This window comes from Bos taurus, chromosome 2, assembly GCF_002263795.3.
Source record: "Bos taurus isolate L1 Dominette 01449 registration number 42190680 breed Hereford chromosome 2, ARS-UCD2.0, whole genome shotgun sequence".
In the NCBI taxonomy this organism is placed as follows: Eukaryota; Metazoa; Chordata; class Mammalia; order Artiodactyla; family Bovidae; genus Bos; species Bos taurus.
This window is the reverse complement of record NC_037329.1, coordinates 97,825,523-97,849,298: the sequence shown is the minus strand read 5'-3', so window position 1 is coordinate 97,849,298 and position 23,776 is coordinate 97,825,523. Positions and strand designations below refer to the sequence as shown.

General features: G+C 40.9%; 2 protein-coding genes across 17 annotated transcripts in view; one reads left to right on the top strand and one right to left on the bottom strand.

The window, feature by feature from the left end:
* KANSL1L (KAT8 regulatory NSL complex subunit 1 like) overlaps nucleotides 1-2,353 on the top strand; it is a 125,710-nt gene extending 123,357 nt beyond the window's left edge. For all 9 annotated transcript variants that reach the window (XM_024981462.2, XM_024981453.2, XM_024981461.2 and 6 more), the window contains one exon: nucleotides 759-2,353. In XM_024981462.2, the coding sequence (XP_024837230.1) occupies nucleotides 759-989 (231 nt within the window). In that variant the 3' untranslated portion in view covers nucleotides 990-2,353. The remainder of the gene's footprint in view (nucleotides 1-758) is intronic.
* Nucleotides 795-22,797, bottom strand: RPE (ribulose-5-phosphate-3-epimerase). Of its 8 annotated transcripts, none has more exons than XM_024975667.2 (7): nucleotides 22,609-22,797; nucleotides 21,925-21,955; nucleotides 12,201-12,280; nucleotides 6,927-7,066; nucleotides 6,423-6,557; nucleotides 5,780-5,866; nucleotides 795-4,205 (listed from the first exon to the last, which is right to left on the bottom strand). In XM_024975667.2, the coding sequence occupies exons 4-7, from the start codon at nucleotides 7,062-7,064 to the stop codon at nucleotides 4,083-4,085; spliced, it is 483 nt and encodes a 160-aa protein (XP_024831435.1). In that variant the 5' UTR covers nucleotides 7,065-7,066; nucleotides 12,201-12,280; nucleotides 21,925-21,955; nucleotides 22,609-22,797; the 3' UTR covers nucleotides 795-4,082.
* Nucleotides 22,798-23,776: the final 979 nt, after the last annotated feature.

The window sequence follows — 23,776 nt, the reverse complement described above, 5'->3', positions numbered from 1 at the left end:
CCTTCTCCAGGGGATCTTCCCTACCCAGGGATCGAACCTGTGTCTCCTGCATTGCAGGCAGATTCTTTACTGCTTGAGTCATCGGGGAAGCCCTTTTATGTAACATGCCAAAACCTAATTCCACCTATTCACTTATTGTTAGAAAAAGGGAATTCTATCAAAGTTTATTACAAACCTAATTGGATTAAATAGAATGCTACCTGGCACATAGAAAGGTTAGTTATTTCTCTTCCCCTTAGAAAAGATTTTGTCTCCCCATTTGTCCAGTTTTAACCTCAATAGGAGTGCTTTCTACACTGCATCTATACAGCTCTTGCACTGTTTTTCATCAGTAGATATTGGAAAAGAAGAATATCAGGAATCAAGAGAGTAGAGATAATAGAATTTAAGAGGCAAATCATAGAAAGCTCAAAGAAAAGTTAATAGGTGTCTATAATAATGATGGAATGAAAATGGAGATACTGAAGCAGATGACCCAAACACATTTAAGGGAATTTCCCTAACATGCACCTAGCCTTAAAATGAGGACCAGTACTCCCTAATGGCACCATTTCCCTCTTCTTGGAAGAGGCAAAGTAAAAAAATAATTCCCAAAGGTCCCTATTAAATAATCCTCAGTATGTCCCACTTTAAGTTGCTGGGTACTTAGGACCAAATAAGAATTTGTACTGACCAATGGTTATTACAAAATTGACATCTACAGATTATCTGAGATATGAACTTAAATTAGCTGAAACTGAAAATGTTTTCTCTTTCAGTCTTTGTGGTGGGAACGACGGACTTTTCCACTGAAGGATGAAGACACAGAAGCTTTATTATGCCAAGATGAAAAAAATGATCAGGTTGAAAGATCAAGCCCAGCTTTCCACGGTGAAGTCTTCTGCACCAGTGCACCAGAGAATGGCCACCATCCAAAAAGGCAGGCAGATGGAATCGAAGAGTACAAAACCCTTGGTCTAGGACTTACTCATGTTAAAAAAAATAGGTGACAGGGAACAAGTGAAGAAAACTGTAAATGAATGGGAAAACAGGAGAAAAAAGCAAGCCCTGTTGTCCAGCCCCTCCAGTCTCAGTTCCAGAATAAGAGCATATAGTGCACATTAACCTTTTATGCTGTTTATGAAACAGGCAAGTTAGTGTCATTTTCCTTCCTGAAACCACAAGTAACTAGCTTTTCACTGACCAACAAGTGCTAGTCATTTGTGTTTGATGCAAATCACAAGTACCAGAAAATTAACTGCTTTAATTTGCTGTCAAATCACATTACTGGGTAAATAATTTTTAAACAACTTACACCCACACCCCACCCCCCCCCACCACCCCCGTGTATCAAATGACAGCTCCTTTTTTTCTATACAAATGGTTAATCTTAAATTGCCTCAGAAATAAGAATATAAAAATATGCGTGTATAGAGTATACATGCATATATATACACACATCTAAGTAGTTTTAAAAAGCACTGGCAGTGACCATTCCACTTGAAAAATGCATGTATGAATTATCCCATGAAATATCAGCTGCACTATAAAGAAGCACAGATTTCCAATGATATTGGACATCTAGAAACATCCCTTCCTAGTAGTCCAGACTTGAAAAAACATATTTAATAGAAGTTATTTATGGAAATTTCTATACCAGGTAACATAATACACTTTATTTGAAATCACTGATAATCTGTTGGGTTAAACACAGGTTATTTTCTATTCACTCCTAACAGAATAAGAAAAGCAATGGCGAGTTAAATATTAGTGTATTTTAAAAGTATCACATCTTTTAAGATTTGAGCTTTATGTATCTCATAAACATCCCACTTAAAATGAGTAACAAACAGGAAATTGCCATTAGTATATTATTGTACTTCTAGTTCATTTGGTCACTCCTTACCATTGCTTACTCTATTCAAATAGGCATCTATTCTTACTTGTATCCTAGAGAGAGAATTAAAATTCTTAATAGTTCAGTATTGGATACTGGAGTATATATAAAGTAAAATCTTTTGACACTATTACATTATTTTTTCCTATGTAAAAACTGAGGACAATTTATATGAATCACTTTTCTCATGTAGAACAGGTTATTCAAGTTGTAGTACCCATATAACTGACAATCCTAGCCACCTGGCCTAATCTGGGGGATCTGACAGAAAGTTTTTGTTAGAGACTGGAAATTATACTGGTCTCTTTAAAGAAAAAATTTGCAATTCAATACTGACAAATTTTTGCTTGTAGTTTTACTGTACATTAAAAAAAAAAAAAGAACAAACCCAAGTTGTCCAGGCAAATAAACTCAATTTTTTTGTCATGTCTGATATTATAATCTATGTAAGTTTTTAATTAAAAAGTTATTTCTATATGCCCTGTTGTCTGTGTCTATTTCTACACGCCTCGTCGTCTCCTAGCTGTGTGGCAAAGCCTTTCCTAAGCCAAAATAAAAACGAACAGTAAGAAGTAAAATTTTACCTTGAGAAAACAGAAGAAACCAAGGAAGCTCTATTCCATGCTTTAAAGTGTTAACATTCCTATTTTCCAAACCTTATTTCTCAAAACTCATAGTAGCCTGAAAAAGTTTAATGACATTGGTCCTGTTATTTCTTGCCATGTGTATTTCATAGCAAGAGCATTTACAAGAATGAAGTAGGTAATACATATCTACTGTCAAAGTGTAATTTGGGATACAATAATAAATAGTGTATGGATTAAATCTGTACCTTGTCATATATTAGCCTACCTGGTCTTTCTTTCTTGGATTAATAAAATATATATCCTTGGAGTCAAAAGTCATTAGTTGCAGAATATTCTTAGCAATTGGTTTTTCTAGTTTAAAGTTAGACTAGAAATAAGACAATTAAGCTTCCTTTGCTTAATCCACCTCTTAAGTGCTCCATCTATAAAAAAAGAGTACAGAACAGAAATCCTATGCTTTCCTGGATTCTTTCCATTGTACCAGCCTGTTGATGAGTTTCAGTATCATTTTTTTTTTTTTAATGGGGACAAACACACCTGTTTTACCATTCATAGGACTGACTGTAGGTTTAGTGAGATTGTATCAATGTACTTTATAATCTTCCTCAAAAGAAATTTATCTAATAGCTTCCTTGCCTTGGCATGTTCAATTCCACACCCTTACAATTCTAGGAATAGTGGAAGCTTTACATATATAATAATCTTTTAATCCTCAATACAATACCACACTCTCATAATTACATTCAATGTATAAATCAATTAATAGAAACTCAAAGAGGTTGGCTGATTTGGTTTGCTAAGATCAAACAAACAGAAGGGTCAGGATTCAACTTAATATTACTTCTAAATATAGGCCTTTTTTCTTTTTTTAGCATAGAGCTAGCAAAACATTTTTTATGTCCTTAGGAATAGTGTGTATAATTAAAAAAAACGGGAAACGGGGTGGGGGGGGAGAGATCACTGAACACTCTGTCCTTCTAGGACAGCTAACAAAATACCCTGATAAAACTTGTGCTCATATTTTAGAACAGACAACTTGAAAATCCCTGGGCTTCATAATACACTTTTTTTTTTTTTTACTATATCAAATATAAGGTGCAAAGTAAAAAATAAATGTTTTTGAAACTAGGAGAGTAAGTATGCCATTCCTAATCAGATGCAAACTTAGTTATCACACACAAAAAATGACATGAAACAGGAAAAACTGAAGAACTTCCTTTGCTTTCAGAAAACAGTAAAGAAACCAAAGAAAATTCTTTTTAGAAATTCAGAAAAAAAATTTTTTTTCATAGTAGCTAACATGCCTTCCTTAGGCATTAAGACACTTTTCTGCTTGTAACCTTTATACAGCCATATTTTTACTCTTCATAAAAATCAAGTCTCCCAGTAAAAATGGTATTTTATCACATTAATCTTTCAATTCCATCACTAAAAATGTAGTTATACACACCAATTTCTAACCTCTTGGAACATTCTGCATAATGGATTTTAGTCACTGGGATGAGTAATTGCTCAGAAAAGCAGCACTGCCTCAATTGTGGTATGATTTGGTAGTTAATATTCTTGTTTTCCAGTAAAAAGGAGAGCTCCTAAGCAGAAACACTGGGGTCCTTGTTGTTTCATCGATCAAGAGAACGTTTCTGAGCAGCTTCTGAGCAAACATTTCTTAACAGGTTGATCACAGATCTGGGGTCTTCACTCCTCATAATGGCACTGCCAGACACAATCATGTTAGCGCCTGCCTGAAAGAAGTAAACACTTTAGGTTATGCCTCAAAGGAAGATGTGGAAAAACCTGAAACAGAACTCCCAGACTAGAGTTTCTACCCTTATAGCTGGCAGTCAGCACTTTAACTGTATAAAAGCCACTTCAAGATGAACATACTTAAGCAGCTAGTTCAATGAAGAAAGAAGCTGAAATGCTTAAAAGAGGATGTGAAATTATTTTTAAACATGTCTAAGAAACATTGTCTTTTTGGTAACCCTTAACCCCCTTCTTCAGGGTTTCCCTGGTGGCTCAGACAGTAAAGCGTCTGCCTGCAATGCAGGAAACCCAGGTTCAATCCCTGGGTTGGGAAGATCCCCTGGAGAAGAAAATGGCAACCCACTCCAGTATTCTTGCCTGGAAAATCCCATGGACGGAGGAGCCTGGTGGGCTACAGTACATGGGGTCGCAAAGAGTCGGACATGACTGAGCGACTTCACTTTCTTTTCAACCCCCTTCTAAATAAACTATAGTGCATCTCTGCGAACACTGAGATAAGGTTTAATCTAAAACCTTTCATCTTCACCTCTATTAAAGTTTTCCCCATATGTACCGATGCCCCCTCAGCTCCTAAAAAAAAAATCAATCTTTTCATCTTTGAACCATGTAGAGGAATTTGCAGACAGTCTAAAAGGACAATTACTGTTAAAATGTGAGATAATCCATAAAATATGGCAACACTACATTTAAGTATCTTCTCATGTTGATGCCAGTACAAATGGAACATATTCTTATGTATGCTTCACTGCATTCCAGAATGGTTTTGAGGTGGCTTACAAAAGATTTTCAAGATGTTTTTCAATATGAAATCAAAGAGTAAAACCGAGTAAAAACTTATAAAAATGAGTTCAAATTTATCTGAGATTTGACTCAGGGAGGAAAATCCAATCTGTTATATGATTCAGAGCTGAAAGAAAGGGGGACCATTGAGAGAACTGCTGAAGCTGAGAAAAATTTCTCCAGTGAGAGAGACACTGCTGTGCTATGATACAGTGCATTGTCCAACAATGTTCCTCATAAAAATGAAATATTAGTTTTCTAGCATTACAACTTAATATGTCTCAATGTAAGCAGAAACAGCATTAATGACAAAGCACAGTTCAGTAAAAATGAATTCTACAGGGGTCAAAAGATATATGCTCACTGTCTGTCCAGTGTCATCTCCATACTGATCACAGTATCAAGCAGAAAAGTGTGTGACATTTACACAAAACATTGGAAGCAAAAATAGGAAGCAAAAAAAAAAACCCACACACTAAATAGGACGATTCCCTACTTTGGAAAACTGTCTCAAAGGCCTTGGAACTTCTCAATGATATTACACACGCTGGTAGTCAGCACATTCCTCTTTCAAAGAATTTTTTCATCATTACTGAGGTAGCCAGGACTTACTATTTACTTTCCTAGTTTTACATTTAAACAAACAAATACTTTTCCAGGAAAGAAAGACTATTTAGGAAGTGTAGGGGAAATCTCTTTGGTAGATAAGACCTGTCCTGGCATTACATTTGATAGGAAATTGGTCCAGGTTGCCGTCAAGGAGCAGTCTCACCTCTGCGCATTTATGGATAGTGTCAGGACCTACTCCACCATCCACCTCAATGTCCAAAGATGGGAACTGGGTCCTCAACCAATGAACCTAGATATACACAAGGAAATAAATGACTCCTAAGTGGACAGGTAGAGGGAAAGCACACCAAACAAAAATGAAATGGCCACTAAAATATGACTCCAAATGTCTCACCAAGTAACTTTATATCAATAAAAGTTATGACTGGGGAAAACCATCTTAATATACTGAAACAAACTTTCATAAAAGCAAGCTTTGTTCTATTTGGCAAATGGCATTGAATTTGTCATGGATTTGCCGAAAATATAGTTCACAGAAACAAGGCGAAGATAAAACCCTCAATATTCAATGAAAATTCCATCTAAAGGTTACAGAACAGTTTCCAATGGTTTTGGAAACAAAAACTCAACACTAACATGTGGTATCTCTTCTGATCTCCAAACCTGAATCTCTTGGGCATCTCTCATCCCATATTCCAATGATATGTAGGCACCCCCATTTCCCTGCCTTCAGAGCAAGGCATAAACATACAAGCAGCCCAAACATACAAGCAGCCCAATACATGCTTACTGAATGAATATACACAATAAAAAACCCTACTCCGGAACCAAATACTTCTTTTTACCTTTGGCATCATATCTTCCATGAATTTCTGCCCTCCAAACCCAGGTTCCACTGTCATAACCAAGGCCATATCTATTTGATTAGCCCATGGTGCCAAATATTCAACTGAAGTTCCTGGTTTGATAGCAAGGCCAACCTGTAACAAACAAATTTGCTACATCACATCAGTAACTCTTTCCGTAATACATTATTGTGGCTTATCAGGCCCAGTAGGAAGCTCTATTCTTAAAGAATGGAATACATACATAAATTGTTCAGCTGTAAATTTTAAGTCAACATGGTTATCACAAGGAAATGTTTCTAAAAGGTAGCAATTTCTAGAAAACATTAGTAGAATGTATTAATCTTATCTGACAAACATATTATACTTAAAGTCTAGCTTCAAAGCTGAAGAACAGCTGTCTACGTCTGGTCTTCTTCACCTATCATTTTGGGTCTTCCACCAAACCTTCCCAATTCTGAAAATGAATAGTATAAAACATTAACGTCACCGCTAAGCTCTTACCTTCATTCCATTCTCCCGAATGTCTTTGATCAAAGCTCCTGGGTTGTCAGTAGCCTCAAGATGAAAGGTATATTGATTGGCTCCTGCTACAGCCATTGGCTTTACCCACTGTTCTGGCCTGGACACCATCATGTGCATGTCTGGAAAGAAAAGACATATCCTCTAAGTATTACTAAAAGGAAAACAGCTGCTCATATTATTGAAGTCAATCTGTAGTTTTTGCTATTTCAGATATGGACTCTTTTGGCATCATGATAATTGTTAAATAGAAGTTATACTTCAGCATAGATAGCTTCCCTGCATCCTTAAGATAAGGTTTTGGTTAAACACATTTATCAAAAAAAATCCAACATTTTTCCACAAAAAGCTTACAGCACTATTTATGAGAAGTAGTAACTAGAAATCAGGAAACATAAGTTCGGGTTCAGAAAAGACCGTTGTAAAAAACTTAGATTACATTCTTAGTGAGGGAGACAAATAAAGGAGTAAATACAAATAAAGTTGTCAGTAAATAAAGCCAGTGTTGCTGGAGTCGGGGGCGGCGGGGCGGGGGGGCGAGGGGAAGGGGGCGGCACCGGGGAGAGAGGATGAGGTAAGAGAAACACTGGATAAAACTACCGAACTCTGCAGACCATCAGGTTTTATTCTGAATGACACAGAACAAATACTGCAGTACTTAGATCTAACTTTGAAGATCAAGGCAATAAACCTAGTGACTGCAGATGGTGAGCAGTGGTGGGGATTCCAGATATTTTCTAAAGGCAGGGCCAAGAGGGGCTGCTGTGGCTCAGATGTGCGCAGTGAGACAAGGGTCAGATGGTGCAAGGATGTGGGCCTAAGGAGCTAGAACAGAAGTGTCACCACTAAGAGGGAGACAACTGCAAAAAGGAAGGGCAGACTCAGAGGAAAGAACATGTTAACCAGAAGCAGCCTGCCACGTGACCTTAAATCTAAAGCTCAAATCATATGAAAATGTTTGGGAAGAAATGAGTGTGGCCTTCTTAAACATCTCAACTTAAAATATAATATTAATAGCACTTTACAGGAAAGAGAGGGCAGCTTAAAAGAAGTGAAAACAAGAAATGATGCAGGAAAGAAGAAACAGTAAACACTCCTGTGCCAGACAGAGAGTAATGAGGAGAGTTTTGAGCTTTTTACTTTGTAACAGAGAGCACATTTCTGATTCAGCAAAGCTATGTTAAAGAAAAAAAATCTAGTATTCCAGAATTCAATAGCAAAGATTTATAAAATGCAACAAGGCTTTGAAAAACATCAGGAAAACAGAGTATAGAGCCTGATTAATGAAGTCAAGACTAACATTTATATTTCTAAACTAGTAAAAGTAACAAAAATAGAACATATTTTAATAGGCAAAACTTTGATTTTAGAAGATAAACTCAATTTGGTGTGTTTTTCCTTCATATCATAAACAAGAAAAATTCAATCTGGTTTACAAGACCAAGTTTACTCATTCCTAAGTTACCAGACTAGATAGCTAAGTCATCCCTATTCAATCTCCAGCGTGCAGTCACCACCAGCAACCATCACTGGACATTCTCTGGTGTTCCCGGGGATCAATGACTCAGCGACTCTGCCTGTAATTACAACACAGGGCTCAAATGTTCTACTGTCAGACTCCTTCTGCACTCTTAAAAATTACTGAAGACTCCTCCACCCCAATACTGATGATGTGAAATTAAAAGACGCTTACTCCTTGGAAGCAAAGTTATGTCCAACCTAGATAGCATATTCAAAACCAGAGACATTACTTTGCCAACAAGGATCCGTCTAGTCAAGGTTTTTCCTGTGGTCATGTACGGATGTGAGAGTTGGATTGTGAAGAAGGCTGAGCACCAAAGAATTGATGCTTTTGAACTGTGGTGTTGGAGAAGACTCTTGAGAGTCTCTTGGACTGCAAGGAGATCCAACCAGTCCATTCTGAAGGAGATCAGCCCTGGGATTTCTTTGAAAGGAATGATGCTCAAGCTCAAACTCCAGTACTTTGGCCACCTCATGCGAAGAGTTGACTCATTGGAAAAAACTCTGATGCTGGGAGGGATTGGGGGCAGGAGGAGAAGGGGACGACAGAGGATGAGATGGCTGGATGGCATCACTGACTCGATGGACGTGAGTCTGAGTGAACTCCGAGAGTTGGTGATGGACAGGGAGGCCTGGCGTGCTGCAATTCATGGGGTCGCAAAGAGTCAGACACGACTGAGCGACTGAACTGAACTGAATGTATTAGAAAGGCAAACTAAAAAAAACTTTTAGCGTCTACTTGTGTGTGCTAAACTTCAGCCATGTGACTGAGCAACTTCACTTTCACGCATTGGAGAAGGAAATGGCAACCCACTCCAGTGCTCTAGTCTGGAGAATCCCAGAGACAGGGGAGCCTGGTGGGCTGCCGTCTATGGGGTCCCACAGAGTCAGACACGACTGAAGTGACTTAGCAGCAGCAGTAGTGCCTGGCTTAAGAGAATACATCTGTATTCTCACATCTGCTCTGCATTCAATCTGTTGTTTTATAGTAGGGAAAAAAAAATACAGAAAAGGGAGGCGTTCCTACACGCATAGCCTTTTCACTCAAGTATGGATATTCTACCATTTCTACCCCAAAACTCAATAAGCAGTATGAAAGATTACAGGCAATGTGGAATCTATAAATCCTGTCAGTGACCTTTCCATACTTTGTTAATGCTAAAACTCGTTAGTCTGTATTTTGAACAGCTTTTTTAAGTACTATTGTTTCACTGAGTTACACAGATCTTCCAAACAGAGACACATTCTTTATATACTATCCAAAACCCACATGTGTCAATGTCATTACAGATCTGATCAAAAAAGCTGTAAGCATTGGGAAGCTCTCAAGCTCAAAGCAGCAAATATAAGTTTTCCAAAACTCCAATTTTCACTTGCAAATTCTAACTTTTGTCAGTGGCAACGAAAAGTGATGAGCTGCTTTCTTTGAAGTGACAGGTTCACGTAGTTAATTTTAAAGACAACATCAGGAAAACATCTAAGGCTAATAACCACAGTTCATTGTCAGTTATTCTTGTAATGGAAAATGGTGTTTGTGAAAAAACCAGCACTTGCAGTACAGCTCAAGACAATGAAATGAGTGGTCTTCCTCAAGGAAATGATCATCCTCCAGGATTCAACAGAAGGGCTTTGTACGTATTACCTTCCTACTTCGTCACACAAAATACTAAAGAGACGTGCACTCAAGAATCAAGATTTACTAAATCCATCACCTGTTCCAATTCATCAAGGATACTTACTATGAAGGCACGGTGTGTAAGAACATCACGACTACCTGTAGTAACCTGTTCAGTATTACCCGTTCAGTAAAACCACCTTATCTCTGGCTAGGGCATCAGCAGACTCACTCACCGCTTCTGCACCATCAGTACAAATAATGGCAAATAATATCAGTACAAATAATTTACAAATCGAACTACAAATAGTTTTGACATCATGCTGCTGCTGCTGCTGCTAAGTCGCTTCAGTCATATCTGTCTGAAAAAGACTCCCACAGGTCCTCAGGCATACTTGAAGACCACTGATTTAGATAAAAGCAAAAATGACTTTTCCCTACCACTTTACATCTTAAGACAGTAAATTCTACTCAATATTAGGACTGAATTGTTAAAAGCTTTAGCAGTTATACACACAACTTGTGATCTAACTCCTAAGATACATAAGGCACCAACAACCAGTATCCAAGAATTAAACAAACAACATATAATATAAAAACAAAGGTCACAAACACTAAAGCATATGAAATCCATTCATCTTTAGAGATTGTCTTCTGGTAAGACTGATTAGCAAGTTTAGCAGCAAACAACAAACTAAAAGCAGGAATGAAAAAACAGATTGTGGGGGGGTGGGGGTGTCAGCTGAGCTGGTAAGAGAAGGGGCACAGACGGGGGGGAGTCAAACAGCAGTGAGAAGTAACAGTTGGGAGACCAGCTAAAAGGAAGGGGAAAAGACAACTACAGACATACTTTAAATCCACACAAAGCCAGAGTGGAGGATTCTGTGGCCATCGTACAAGGTGTGAGAGGGCAAAGAACACTATTTCATCCAACTCCGATAGTTGTAAGGATATATTTACCCTCGAAAATTCAGCTTCCAAAATGTTAATAATAATTAAAAAAAAAAAAGTTCAGGTAATCAGAGGATTATATTCCATTATTTGGAAATTTCAAAATGGTGAACATGTTGGTGGAACAGTTTCCCTCAAGTCACATGAATTGATAAAGTTGGTGCCTTCGAAGTGGAACAGGCCTACAGAGGCTCTAACAGCCTCCTGCAATGTCGGCAGTGTTCCACAACTGCACTGGGACAGTAGTCACACGCGGCCACTAAGAACTCACAATGCAGTTAATGCCACTAAGAAACAATTTTTAATTTTAGCTGACTTAAATAGCGACATGAGGCTAGTGGCTACCATACTGAACAGGCACAGCTAGAGCCCTTCATAAAACTGGTCCACAATAGGTCAATAAAAATATGTAAGTTTTACTAAAATTAAGTAATGAATTACATAAACACACATTATTTATAAAAACTCACCCAATGTCTTCTGTACCAGAGATCTGGCAAGAGAGGCTCTGCTAACTTAGCTTAAAACAGCAGCAGCAGTGACAAGGATATGTGGGCTGAATCTACGTTCCACAGGAGTAACTTCTAGGTCACTATGAGATCTTAAAAACAAACCTTAATTCACCTTATCCTACAACACTGAAGTGGAGCATACACAGACCAGTAGAAAGCTCCAATTTCTATGAATCGACTTCTCATCTAGACCATAAATCAACTGATTCCTAAGTTCATTTAACAATCACATTGAGCCTCAGCTGTGTGTCTATGCTAAGCTCTGGGAAAACCACAGCAAACCAAGTGAATGAAATCCTGCCCTTAAGGAGTCTGATAAAAGCAATCACAGATTGAAAGAAATTCTAAGAAAAATCAACAATGTAAAAAGGTTAATTTAGGACAGGGCTCTCTGAAGAAACAACAACAAAGGGTCTGAGGTGGAAAGATGAGGTAGCACTGACCAAGTGAACACGGCTTTTTAGGCAAAGAGACTCTAGCCAAAGTGCCTAGGCCCCCAAGTGCGCAAGTTCGGCTTCTTACAGTAGGCCAATGAAGTCCCAGCACAGGGAGAAGGGAAAGGGTACACTGTGAAACTGGAGGTTGAGAAATCAACCAGCTACTTCCCCTTTACTTGAGCAAGATACTTCGCTTCAGATGGCGTAAACACCCACTTACCAAAGAAAGGGTCCTGGCCTAGCTGCTTTCGGAGGCTTTCTACCACAGGGTGACCAAAGGTGATGTTGGGAACAAAATGCCTACAAGACAAACAAAATCTTACTCTGAAAATGTTTTCAATTCAGTCTCTGTATTTTTCTCAAAATGTATCCTGATAGACAAAGAGGAGATTATCTGTGATTGCAATATTTTTCAATTTAACATCAGTATCAGTATTAGGCACTAAAAATACCCAGAGAATTTCAGTTTTACAGAGCAGTAACTCCTTGATATTCCAGTAAGTCATAATGTCACATAATCAACCAATTTAACACTGTAATTCAAAATCCATGACAGGAAGAAATGAAGGATGACAAAATCAAAACCCCAAAATTTATATGACTTGCCCAAGTCACATACTAGTTAGGAAGTTCAAGACTCTGATATGGGTTTCTCAAATCTTAAGCCTATCACAGGTCACCTGTGGCTATCTCTAATCCACCTCTATCACAGGGCATAAAATGACAAGATTATTTAAGCTTTCTTAAAGATTATCAATAAGGAAACTTAACTGTGCCTTCCCTGGTGGCTCAGAGGTTAAAGCATCTGCCTGCAATGCAGAGAGACCTGGGTTTGATCCCTGGGTCAGGAAGATCCCTGGAGAAGGAAATGGCAACTCACTCCAGTACTCTTGCCCGGAGAATCCCATGGACGGAGGAGCCTGATGGGCTATAGTCCACGGGGTTGCAAAGAGTCGGACACGACTGAGCGACTTCACTTTCACTGAAGGTTTGTAACATACCAGATATTGTACCTTATTTTATTTCATCTTCACAACAGCCCTCTGAGGTAGATGCTGTTATTATCTCCATTTGAGGAGCACAGGATATAACTTCCTTAAGTCACCCAGTTAATAATTCGTTGGGGCAGGTTTCAAATTAAGGCTTTCTGATATCAGACCCAAGGCAGTTAACCATTATCCTGCTCCAGTTCTCTTGTTGTATCACCAGCTCACTTCAACATTTAGGCTGGGTGCTTCAGAGTACTATACTTTGTTTAAAAAAAAAAAGAGTTTCTCTGCTCACCACAGACAAGTTTACAATCTCACTGGCACTAAGAGATGGCTAATGACTCACCACAACTCATGACTGACTGCTACAGTATAGTTGTTGGCAGGAAGCCAGCTCGGCTAAGGACCACTTTCCCCAACTCCCTTTAACACCAGGTGGCCACGTGACTAGTTCTCACAAAAGGGCTGTGAAATACGAACACAGGTGATGCGTGTCACTGCAGAGCCCGGGAGGTTGAGTATATTCGTGTTCTGTTCTCATTTTACCCTTCTGCCAGGAAAGAGGCCCTTGAGGGCAGAGACAGGGGATGGAAGGGGACTCTGACGTCCCTGAATTTCTGCATGGAAGGACATTCACACCAACTACCTGAAGGAAAAATAAACTTTATAACATTAAGCCAAAGAAATCTAGGCTTTCTTTAGTTAAAGTAGTATGCATTACCTTGAATGAGGCCTGTAGAGAAAAGCTAAAGTATGCAATATAAGATAATTGTTTCAGAGGCAGGTAGAATAGCATTTTTTTTTAAAGCAATAGATCATGGGGTTCATGTCCATGGAATTCTTCAGGCAAGAATACTAGAATGGGTTGCCATTTCTTTCTCCAGGGGACCTTTACGACCCAGGGATCAAACCCAGGTTTCCCACGTTACAGGCAGATTCTTTACCACCTGAGCCACCAGGGAAGCCCCAGATCATGGAATTACAGAACTAATGGAATTTGTAAAGATGGGGAAAGAAATGAAGCAAAGGTAGAGAAAACTAAGTTAAGCTCAAAGAAAGGGAGACGGTGCTGCCCACCTTGGCTACTATGAATAAAATACGAGGCAAGACTGTGTCACATTAAATGATACAGAATGCCAGGCTCACTGTTTGAACTTTAATCCTGATCAAGTGAGGTTTTAAAAGAGAAAGTCAAAGTCGCTCACTCAGGTCTGACTCTTTGCAACCCCATGTTCTATACAGTCCATGGGAATTCTCCAGGCTAGAATACTGGAGTGGGTAGCCTTTCCCCTCTCCAGGGGATCTTCCCAAGTCAGGGATCAAACCCAGGTCTCCCGCATTGCAGGTGAATTCTTTATCAGCTGAGCCACCAGAGAAGCAATGAACAATTAAGATGGAAACAATACTTTAGTAGCACAAATGACTGAGCAGTAAACTGGAAGAAGCAAGGCAAGAGGTGTTGGTAAATGACAAGAAACAGCAAAAACAGAAACAAGGATAGCAACTGACAGGATTTTCCTGATAAGATGCAGCAGGGTGGTGGTGGGGTGGGAAGTGCTGTCAGAGAAGAAACCACGGGGCTTCCCAGGTGGTGCTAGTGGTAAAGAACCTGCCTGCCAATGCTGGAGATGTAAGAGACGTAGGTTCCCTCCGTGGGTTGGGAAGAGCTCCTAGAGGAGGGCATGCCAACCCACTCCAGTATTCTTGCCTGGAGAATCCCATGGATAGAGGAGCCTGGCTGGCTACAGTCCATGGGGTCACAAAGAGGCAGACACAACTGAAGTAACTTAGCACCCAGCACCAAGGTCTTGAGCTCAGATGACAAGCAGGCAGAATGCGGGTTAATAAAAAATTATACAGGACAACCACCATTCTAAACAATTCCATCATATTAACTCATTAAAATCATGCCAACAATTCAGTGAGACAGGTACCATTGTTTTCTGTATTTTTATAGAGTACGTCATGAGAAATGCTGGGCTGGAAGAAGCACAAGCTGGAATCAAGATTGCTGGGAGAAATAATAACCTCAGATATGCAGATGACACCACCATTATGGCAGAAAGTGAAGAGGAACTAAAGAGCCTCTTGATGAAAGTGAAAGAGGAGAGTGAAAAAGTTGGCTTAAAGCTCATCAGTCAGAAAACGAAGATCATGGCATCTGGTCCCATCACTTCATGGGAAATAGATGGGGAAACAGTGGAAACAGTGTCAGACTCTATTTTTTTGGGCTCCAAAATCACTGCAGATGGTGACTGCAGCCATGAAATTAAAAGACACTTACTCCTTGGAAGGAAAGTTATAACCAACCTAGATAGCATATTGAAAAGCAGAGATATTACTTTGCCAACATTACTTGCCATCTAGTCAAGGCTATGGTATTTCCAGCGGTCATGTATGGATGTGAGAGTTGGACTGTGAAGAAAGCTGAGCACCGAAGAATTGATGCTTTTGAACTGTGGTGTTGGAGAAGACTCTTGAAAGTCCCTTGGACTGCAAAGAGATCCAACCAGTCCATTCTAAAGGAGATCAGTCCTGGGTGTTCTTTGGAAGGACTGATGCTAAAGCTGAAACTCCAATACTTTGGCCACCTCATGCGAAGAGTTGACTCACTGGAAAAGACCCTGATGCTGGGAGGGATTGGGGGCAGGAGGAGAAGGGGACGACAGAGGATGAGATGGCTGGATGGCATCACCGACTCGATGGACGTGAGCTTGAGTGAACTCCGGGAGTTGGTGATGGACAGGGAGGCCTGGCGTGCTGCAATTCATGGGGTCGCAAAGAGTTGGACACGACTGAGCGACTGAACTGATAGATGAGAAAGAGAGGCTCAAGCTCACACAACCAGTAAGTGCAGGAGGCAGTCAACCTAGCTCCAAAGTTCAGGCTCTTATCTGCTGGGCCTGTCTGTCCCTTCACTGACAATTAATAACTAACTGAAAAAAAAGTCCAAGGGAGGAGAGCCTTAAGAGAGAGAAAGTAGTCGGGGGTGGGGATGGGGTGACTGGGTTGGCAGATAGCATGGAGGATTGAAACAGGGCAGAAGGAGACAGGGGACAAATGAAGATCTGGTCTGGCTAATGGTGGCCTGTGAGGCTGTGGGCCCAGTACTGGAAATTTCTGCAAGTTTTTCAAAAGTCAGAAATCTAGTACTAATGTGCAATCTCCCTGGCTTTTAAATCATCCTAACTTAGGACCCCTTCACGGATCACAGCCTTGCCATGGAGAAGGGGCTTGTGTAAGTCAATAAAGCTGTGAGTCATGTAGTACACGGCCACCCAAGATGGACGGGTCAAAGTGAAGAGCTCTGATAAAACGTGGTCCACTGGAGGAGGAAATGGCAAACTGCTCCAGTATTCTTGCCTAGAGAACCCCGTATACAGTATATGGAAAGGCACAAAGATATGACACTGAAAGATGAGTCCCCTAGGTCAGAGGTGTCCAATATGCTACAGGAGCACAGCGGAGAAACAGCTCCACACAGAATGATGAGGCTGAGCCAAAGTGGAAATGACGCTCAGCAGTGGATGTATATGGTGGGGAAAGTTAAGTCCGAAGCTATGAAGAACAATACAGCATAGGAAGCTGGAACGTTAGGTTCATGAATCAAGGTAAACTGGATACGGTCAAACAAGAAATGGTAAGAGTCAACATCGACATCTTAGTGAACTAAAAATGGACTGGAATGGGCGAACTTAATTCAGATGACCATCGTATCTACTACTGTGGGCAAGAATCGATTAAAAGAAATGGAGTAGCCCTCACAGCCGACAAAAGAGGCTGAAATGCAGTACTTGGGTGCAGTCCCAAAAGGCAAGAATGATCCTGGCAAATCATTCAATATCACAGTAATCCAACTCTATGCTCCAACCACTAAAGCCAAAGAACCTGAAGTTGAATGTTTCTATGAAAATCTCCAAGACCTTCTATAACACCAAAATAAAAGATGTCCTTTTCATCACAGAGGACTGGAATGCAAAAGTAGAAAGTCAAGTTACCTGGATTAACAGGCAAGTTTGGCCTTGGAGTACAAAATGAAGCAGGGAAAAGGCTAACAGAGACACTCTGTCAAGAACACACTGGTCATAGCAAACACCCTCTTCCAACAACAGGAGATGACTCTACAAATGGGCATCACCAGATGGTCAGTACCAAAATCAGACTGATTATACTCTTTGCAGCCGAAGATGGAGAAGCTCTACAAAGTCAGCAAAGTCAAGACCTGGAGCTGAATGTGGTTCATCTCATGAGTTCCTTACAGCAAAATTCAGGCTTAAATTGAAAAAAGTAGAAAAAGCCACTAGGCCATTCAGATTTGACCTAAATCAAACTACTTATGATTGATTATGCAGTGGAGGCAATGAATAAATTCAAGGGATAACATCTGGGTAGAGTGCCTGAAGAACCATGGACAGAAGTTCATAACACTGTGTAGAAGGAAGTAACCAAAACCATCCCCAAGAAAAAGAAATACAAGAAGGTTGTCTGAGGAGGTTTTACTGGCTAATGGTGGCCTGTGAGACTGTGGGCCCAGTACTGGAAATTTTGAAAAAAAAAATTGCTGAGAAGTGAAAGGCAAGGAAAAAACAGAAAGATACACCCAAGTGAATGCAGTTTCAAAGAAAAGCAGAGATAAGAAGGCCTTCTTAAATGAACAGTGCAAAGAAGTAGAGGAAAACAACAAAATGGGAAAGAATAGAGATCTCTTCAAGAAAACTGGAGATATCAAAGGAATATTTCATGCAAGGATGAGCATGATAAAGGACAGAAATGGTAAGGACCTAACAGAAGCAGAAGAGATTAAGACGAGGTGGCAAGAATGCATATAAGAACTATACAAAAGAGGTCTTAACCACCAGGATAACCACGATGGTGGGGTCACTCACCTGGAGCTAGACATCTAGGAGTGTGAAGTGGTCCTTAGGAAGCATTACTACAAAAAGACTAGTGGAGGTGATGGAATTCCAGCTGAGCTATCTAAAACTGCAAAAGACGATGCTGTAAAGTGCTGCACTCAGTATGCCAGCAAATTTGGAAAACTCAGCAACAGACACAGGGCTGGAGAAGGTCAGTTTTCATTCTAATCCCAAAGAAAGGCAATGCCAAAGAATGCTCAAACTACCGCACAAATGCACTCATTTCACATGCTAACAAGGTAATGCTCAACATCCTTCAAGCTAGGCTTCAGCAGTATGTGAACTGAGAACTTCCAGATGTACATAATACATTTAGAAAAGGAAGAGGAACCAGAGATCAAATTGCCAACATCTGCTGGATCATAGAAAAAGCAAGGGAATCTCAGAAAAACATCTATTTCTACTTCATTGACTACGCTAAAGCCTTTGACTGTGTGGATCACCACAAACTGTGGAAAATTCTTAAAGAAATGGAAATATCAGACCATCTTACCTACCTCCTAAAGAAACCTGTATGCAACTGAAGAAGCAACCAGACATGGAACAATGCACTGGTTCAAAATTGGGAAAGGAGTACAGCAAGGCCATATACTGTCACCCTACTTACTTAACTTATATGCAGAATACATCATGTGACATGGTGAGCTGGATGAATCAAAAGCTGGATCAAGATAGCCAGGAGAAATATCAACAACCTCAGACATGCAGATGATACCACTTTGGTGGCAGAAAGGGAAGAGGACCCAAAAAGCCTCTTGATGAGGGTGAAAGAGTGTGAAAAAGCTGGCTTAAAACTTAACATTCTAAAAACTAGTATCATGGCATCTGGCCTCATCACTTACGGCAAAGAGAAGGGGAAAAAGTGGAAACAGAGACAAACTTTATTTTCCTGGGCTCCAAATTCACTGTAGATGGTGACTACAGCCATGAAATTAAAAAATTAAGACACTTGCTCCTTGAAGGCCTTCCCCGGTGGTGCAGTGGTAAAGAATCTGCCTGCAATGAGGGAGATGCGGGTTCAAGCCCTGAGTAGGGAAGATCCCCTGGAGAAGAGAATGACAACCCACTCCAGTATTCTTGCCTGGAGAATTTCATGGACAGAGGAGCCTGGCAGGCTAAAGTCCATTGGGTCGCAAAAGCTGGACATGACTGAGTGACTAGCACTACTGCTGCTCCCTGGAAGGAAAGCTATGACAAACCTAGACAGCATATTAAAAAGCAGAGACATTACTTTGCTGAAAAAGGTCCATGTAGTCAAAGCTATGGTTTTCAAGTACTCATGTAGGGATATGAGAGTTGGACCATAAAGAAGGCTTGCACCGAAGAACTGATGCTTTTGAATTGTGGTGCTTAGAAGACTCTCTTGAGAGTCCCTTGGACAACAAGATCAAACTAGTCAATCCTAAAGGAAATCAAACCTGAATATTCATTAGAAGGACTAATGCTAAAGCTCCAATACTTTGGTCATCTGATGCGAACAGCCAACTCACAGGAAAACACCCTGATTCTGGGAAAGACAATACAGGAGGAAAAGGGGGCAACAGAGGATGAGATGGTTGGATGGCATCACCAACTCAATCAACACGACCAAACACTAGGAGATAGTGAAGGACGGAAGCCTGGCATGCTGCAGTTCATGGGGTAACAAAGAGCTGGAACAACTTAGCAACCAGACAACAACAACTAATTTAGAAATTGCTTATTTGCTCTGTTCCTACACTTAAAGACCCATACATTTCCAATCACTTCCTGTCAAGACACATTTATGTTTACATGCTCTCCAATTTTTTTTCCCAGAAAAACCCACCTGTCCTTTACTTCAAATATCCAACCACACTAGTGCTCCACCGACCAGTGTTTCCAAAACTTGTTCTCACTTTCAAAGTTCTTCAGTTTTAATCAGAAGACACAGTGGGGACTTCAGGGAAAGACAGAGGACCAGAGAACAACCAGTGCATCAAGCTCAATGTAAGATTTTTAAGGGGCAAGGAAAAGCATGGAGGCAGAACGTGGAGGGAGTCCACAGCCCCTCTTTCATACCCTGGGCCTAAGCAGCACTGCAGTTTAGCCAGGCCCTGCCTGTTCTGATGGGACACTGGGGAAGGGGCTGAACCTCCCCAACTGGTTTCCTATTGCAAAATGGGAATGAAAATTCAAAGTTGTGATGATTAACAGGGAAAGGTTTTTAAAATAGTGTATGCAAAATTTGCTTATTTTCAAACCAAGATGTTTCTCAGTAAAAGGGGAAAGGAGTCAATAAAAAACAAATACATTTACTTAACAAGCTCAGGGACTGCCATAGGCCTGGGAGGGCCAAGAGATTTCTTAGAAGATACCTCTATTATGATAAAGCAATTCATCCAACCAATTATAACTAGGCCTGCCATAGTGCTTTTCCTGCCTGCAGAGAACAGAGGTGAGCTGTGCTTTCAGAGAGTTTACCGTGCAGCAGGAGATATGAAATAAATGACAAAAATATAAACTAGCTGTCTCTCAAAGACAGACAATATCTTAATCATTCTCTGTAAGCCGAATACCCAGAGAAGACAGTTTCTGAGACAAAACAAACTGTTGCCTGCTTCCGATCCGGGTTCCACCATTTCCTAGCTACAAGGGAACTTAATCTCTCTTTTATTAGACTCCTCACTGTCAACTCTGGTGCTGATAACAGCAGCAAGCACATGGGGCTGCATGAGATAATTCACAAAAAGTATTAGAACAGGGGATATATGTATACCTACGGCTGATTCAGGGCTTCCCTTGTAGCTCAGTAGGTAAAGAATCTGCCTGCAATGCAGGAGACCTGGGTTTGATTCCTGGGTTCGATTCCTGGGTCAGGAAGATCCCCTGGAGAAGGAAATGGCAATCCACTCCAGTATTCTTGCCTGGAAAATCCCATGGACAGAGGAGCCTGGCGGGCTACAGTTCATGGGGTCGCAAGAGTCGGACACGACTTAGCAACTAAATCACCACCACCACCATGGCTGATTCATGTTGAGGTTTGACAGAAAACAACAAAATTCTGTAAAGCAATTATCCCTCAATAAAAAAGAAAAAGAAAAAAAGAAAAAAACTCTAAAAAAAAGTATTAGAACAGAAACAATCGAGTGTTCTTTATGAGCTCTATATTTATTATTCCCTATTGTTATCATTGATATTCTGACTGATAAACTGGGACAAATTATTTTCTCCATTCATTCACTTAAACATGGTCAGACTATACTCGTAAGTGCTAAGTCATTTGTGTCCAACTCTTTGCGACCCTATGGACTGTAGCCTGCCAGGCTCCTCTGTCCATGGGATTTTCCAGGCAAGAATACTGGAGTGGGTTGCCATTTCCTCCTCCAGGGAATCTTCCCAACCCAAGGATCGAACCCATGTCTCCTGTGTCTCCTGCATTAGCAGACACTAGTTCTTTACCACTAGCGCCACCTGGGAAGTCTGCTCTATCCCGAGACTCCTAAGTGACTCAGAATTATGTCTCATTCTATATCTCAGACACAAAAATGTAGCTACCCATCTGTGAGTACATACTCCAGTAACTTTTCGAAGTTCAGGGCTTTCAAGCAAAGGTGTCAAAAAACAAAGTACATAAATAGAGTTACATGTGATAGCAAACTAAAAATCTAGGTTTTGGAAGAAGTAATATTCTGGAGAAGGAAATGGCAATCCACTCCAGTACTATTGCCTGGATAATCCCATGGACAGAGGAGCCTGGTAGACTACAGTCCATGGGGTCACAAAGAGTCGGACACGACTGAGCGACTTCACTCACTCACTCACAGAGATTTTACCTATTTACAATAAATTTACTCTTCTACCCCAAACCATGGTTAACGGCCGTTTTGATCTTATGGCAGTTATCAGTGCGACAAATGCAAGTTGCAACTCTGTCACAATGTGTGTAACCTTGAGGGAGTATTAACTGTTTTCTCTAGCTTTGTTCCTCATTTTATAACCAACTTATGAAACTAGCATCAATCTGATTTCAAACAATATTGATTATGGGCTATAACTACAGTGCTTAAAAATTACTTACAAAAAACTGACCTCCCTGAAGAGCAGGGTGCCTGAAGAGAAAATAGATAGGAAAATCAAAATTCGAACAAAGAGACAACAATTATCATCAATTATAGAAAATTTACCATGTGCCAGGCATTGTAAACTACCTGTACCAGCTCATTTCATCTTCCAAAGATGCCTGGGCAATAGAGTGTTATTACTCCCACTTTTCACAGAATGAAACTGAAGCTCAATGAGGTTAAATGGCTTGTCCCAAGTAACCTAGCAAGTGGCAGAACTCGGGCGTTCTCACTCCAGCTGCAAAGCTCGTCATCGTTATACAAGTCTGTCTCCCCAGCAATGCCACTAACTAGCTATATGAGCTTGGGCAAGTCATGCCTATCCCCTTGGGCCTCAGTTTCTCCACCTGAAAATGAGAGACAGGTCCTAGAGATTTAAGGTCGCTTCCGGGTGCTAAGTGCTAGAAGAATACACGTTATGTAAAGGGGAGGGGAGAAGATGAGGCTTGGGACACGGTCGCAGCCCAGGTCCCCTCCAAGCGGAACCTCCTGGGTTTCCACCTCAGGCCCCCTCCTCAGTACCGCGTTCAGAGTGAGGCGCTTCGCGACACAGGGACGCCGTGCACCTAACAGGTACTCAGTCAATGGGAGCCTATCCCGCCCCACGCGACAACCCAGGCCCGAACCCCGCGGAGAGTTACCCGTCCATTACATCCAGGTGCAGATAATCGGCCCCAGAGTCCAGCATCCGGAGGCACTCGGCCCCTAAACTGGCCAGGTCACTGTTGAGGATGGAAGGGCCAATCTTGCAACCAGACGCCATGGTGCTAGTGCTCCAACGCAAGTTACCGCACGAGAGCCCGGCTCGATGAAGGCGTCCTGCCCAGATTGGCCGAGCAGTTTTGGTTCCGCCTCTTCTCCGTAGATCTTTCCGGATTCCGCCGGAAGCAGCTGCCCTAAGGGGGAAGTCCCGCCTCCCCTAGAGGGAAGGACTGCCACCTTAAGGGCTTAGGGGCGGGGCCTCGCAATGAGGCACCTTCATCCTTCCTCTGACCTCAGTTTTTGAAACAGGGCTTTCAAAAAACAAAAACTAAAAACCAGGTCTGTCTGGTCTCCCAGTCTTCTGAGGAGTTTCTTAATCTTTTTTAGTTAAGTTCTTAAATCTTTTTCAGATTCTTTTGTATAGTAATTAATGATCTTAAGGAGACCAAAGAATGCGGAAACAAACACTGTTATCAGGCATAGATAGAAGTAACATTCCTAAAGATACAGTGAAAGTGAAAGTCACTTAGTCGCTTCCGACTCTTTGCGACCCCATGGACTGTCCATGGAATTCTGCAGGCCAGAATACTGGAGTGCGTATCCGGTCTCTTCTCCGGGGGATCTTCACAACCCAGGAATCGAACCCAGGTCTCCTGCTTGGCAGGCAGATTCTTTACCACTGAGGCACCTGGGAAGCCCCAAAGATACAGTATCAGTTGTGAATTCAGCCAGTTCTTTTCCATGAAAATGATTAGCCTGAAGCCTCAACCACCAGATCAGTTGGAACCTAAGAAATGATGCTGTTTACCTTTTCTGACCCTGATGTCTTTAATCACTAAATCAGGGACTGTCTACCCACCAAGCCCCTTCCTGAATACACATGTACCCTTAGCTTAAAACTTAACACACACACACACACACCCCCAAACCAAAAGAGAAAAAACACATTACCCACTTTCCCAGTTGGGGAGACGCTGCTTTGGGAAAGATTCTCACTGTTCTTTATTGCTGAAAGTAATACATCCTTCCTTCTCGAATCTTTGACTTGGTTGTGTCTTTTGGCTTGACTCCCACAAAGAGAGGAACACAATTTTTCCAGTAACAAAT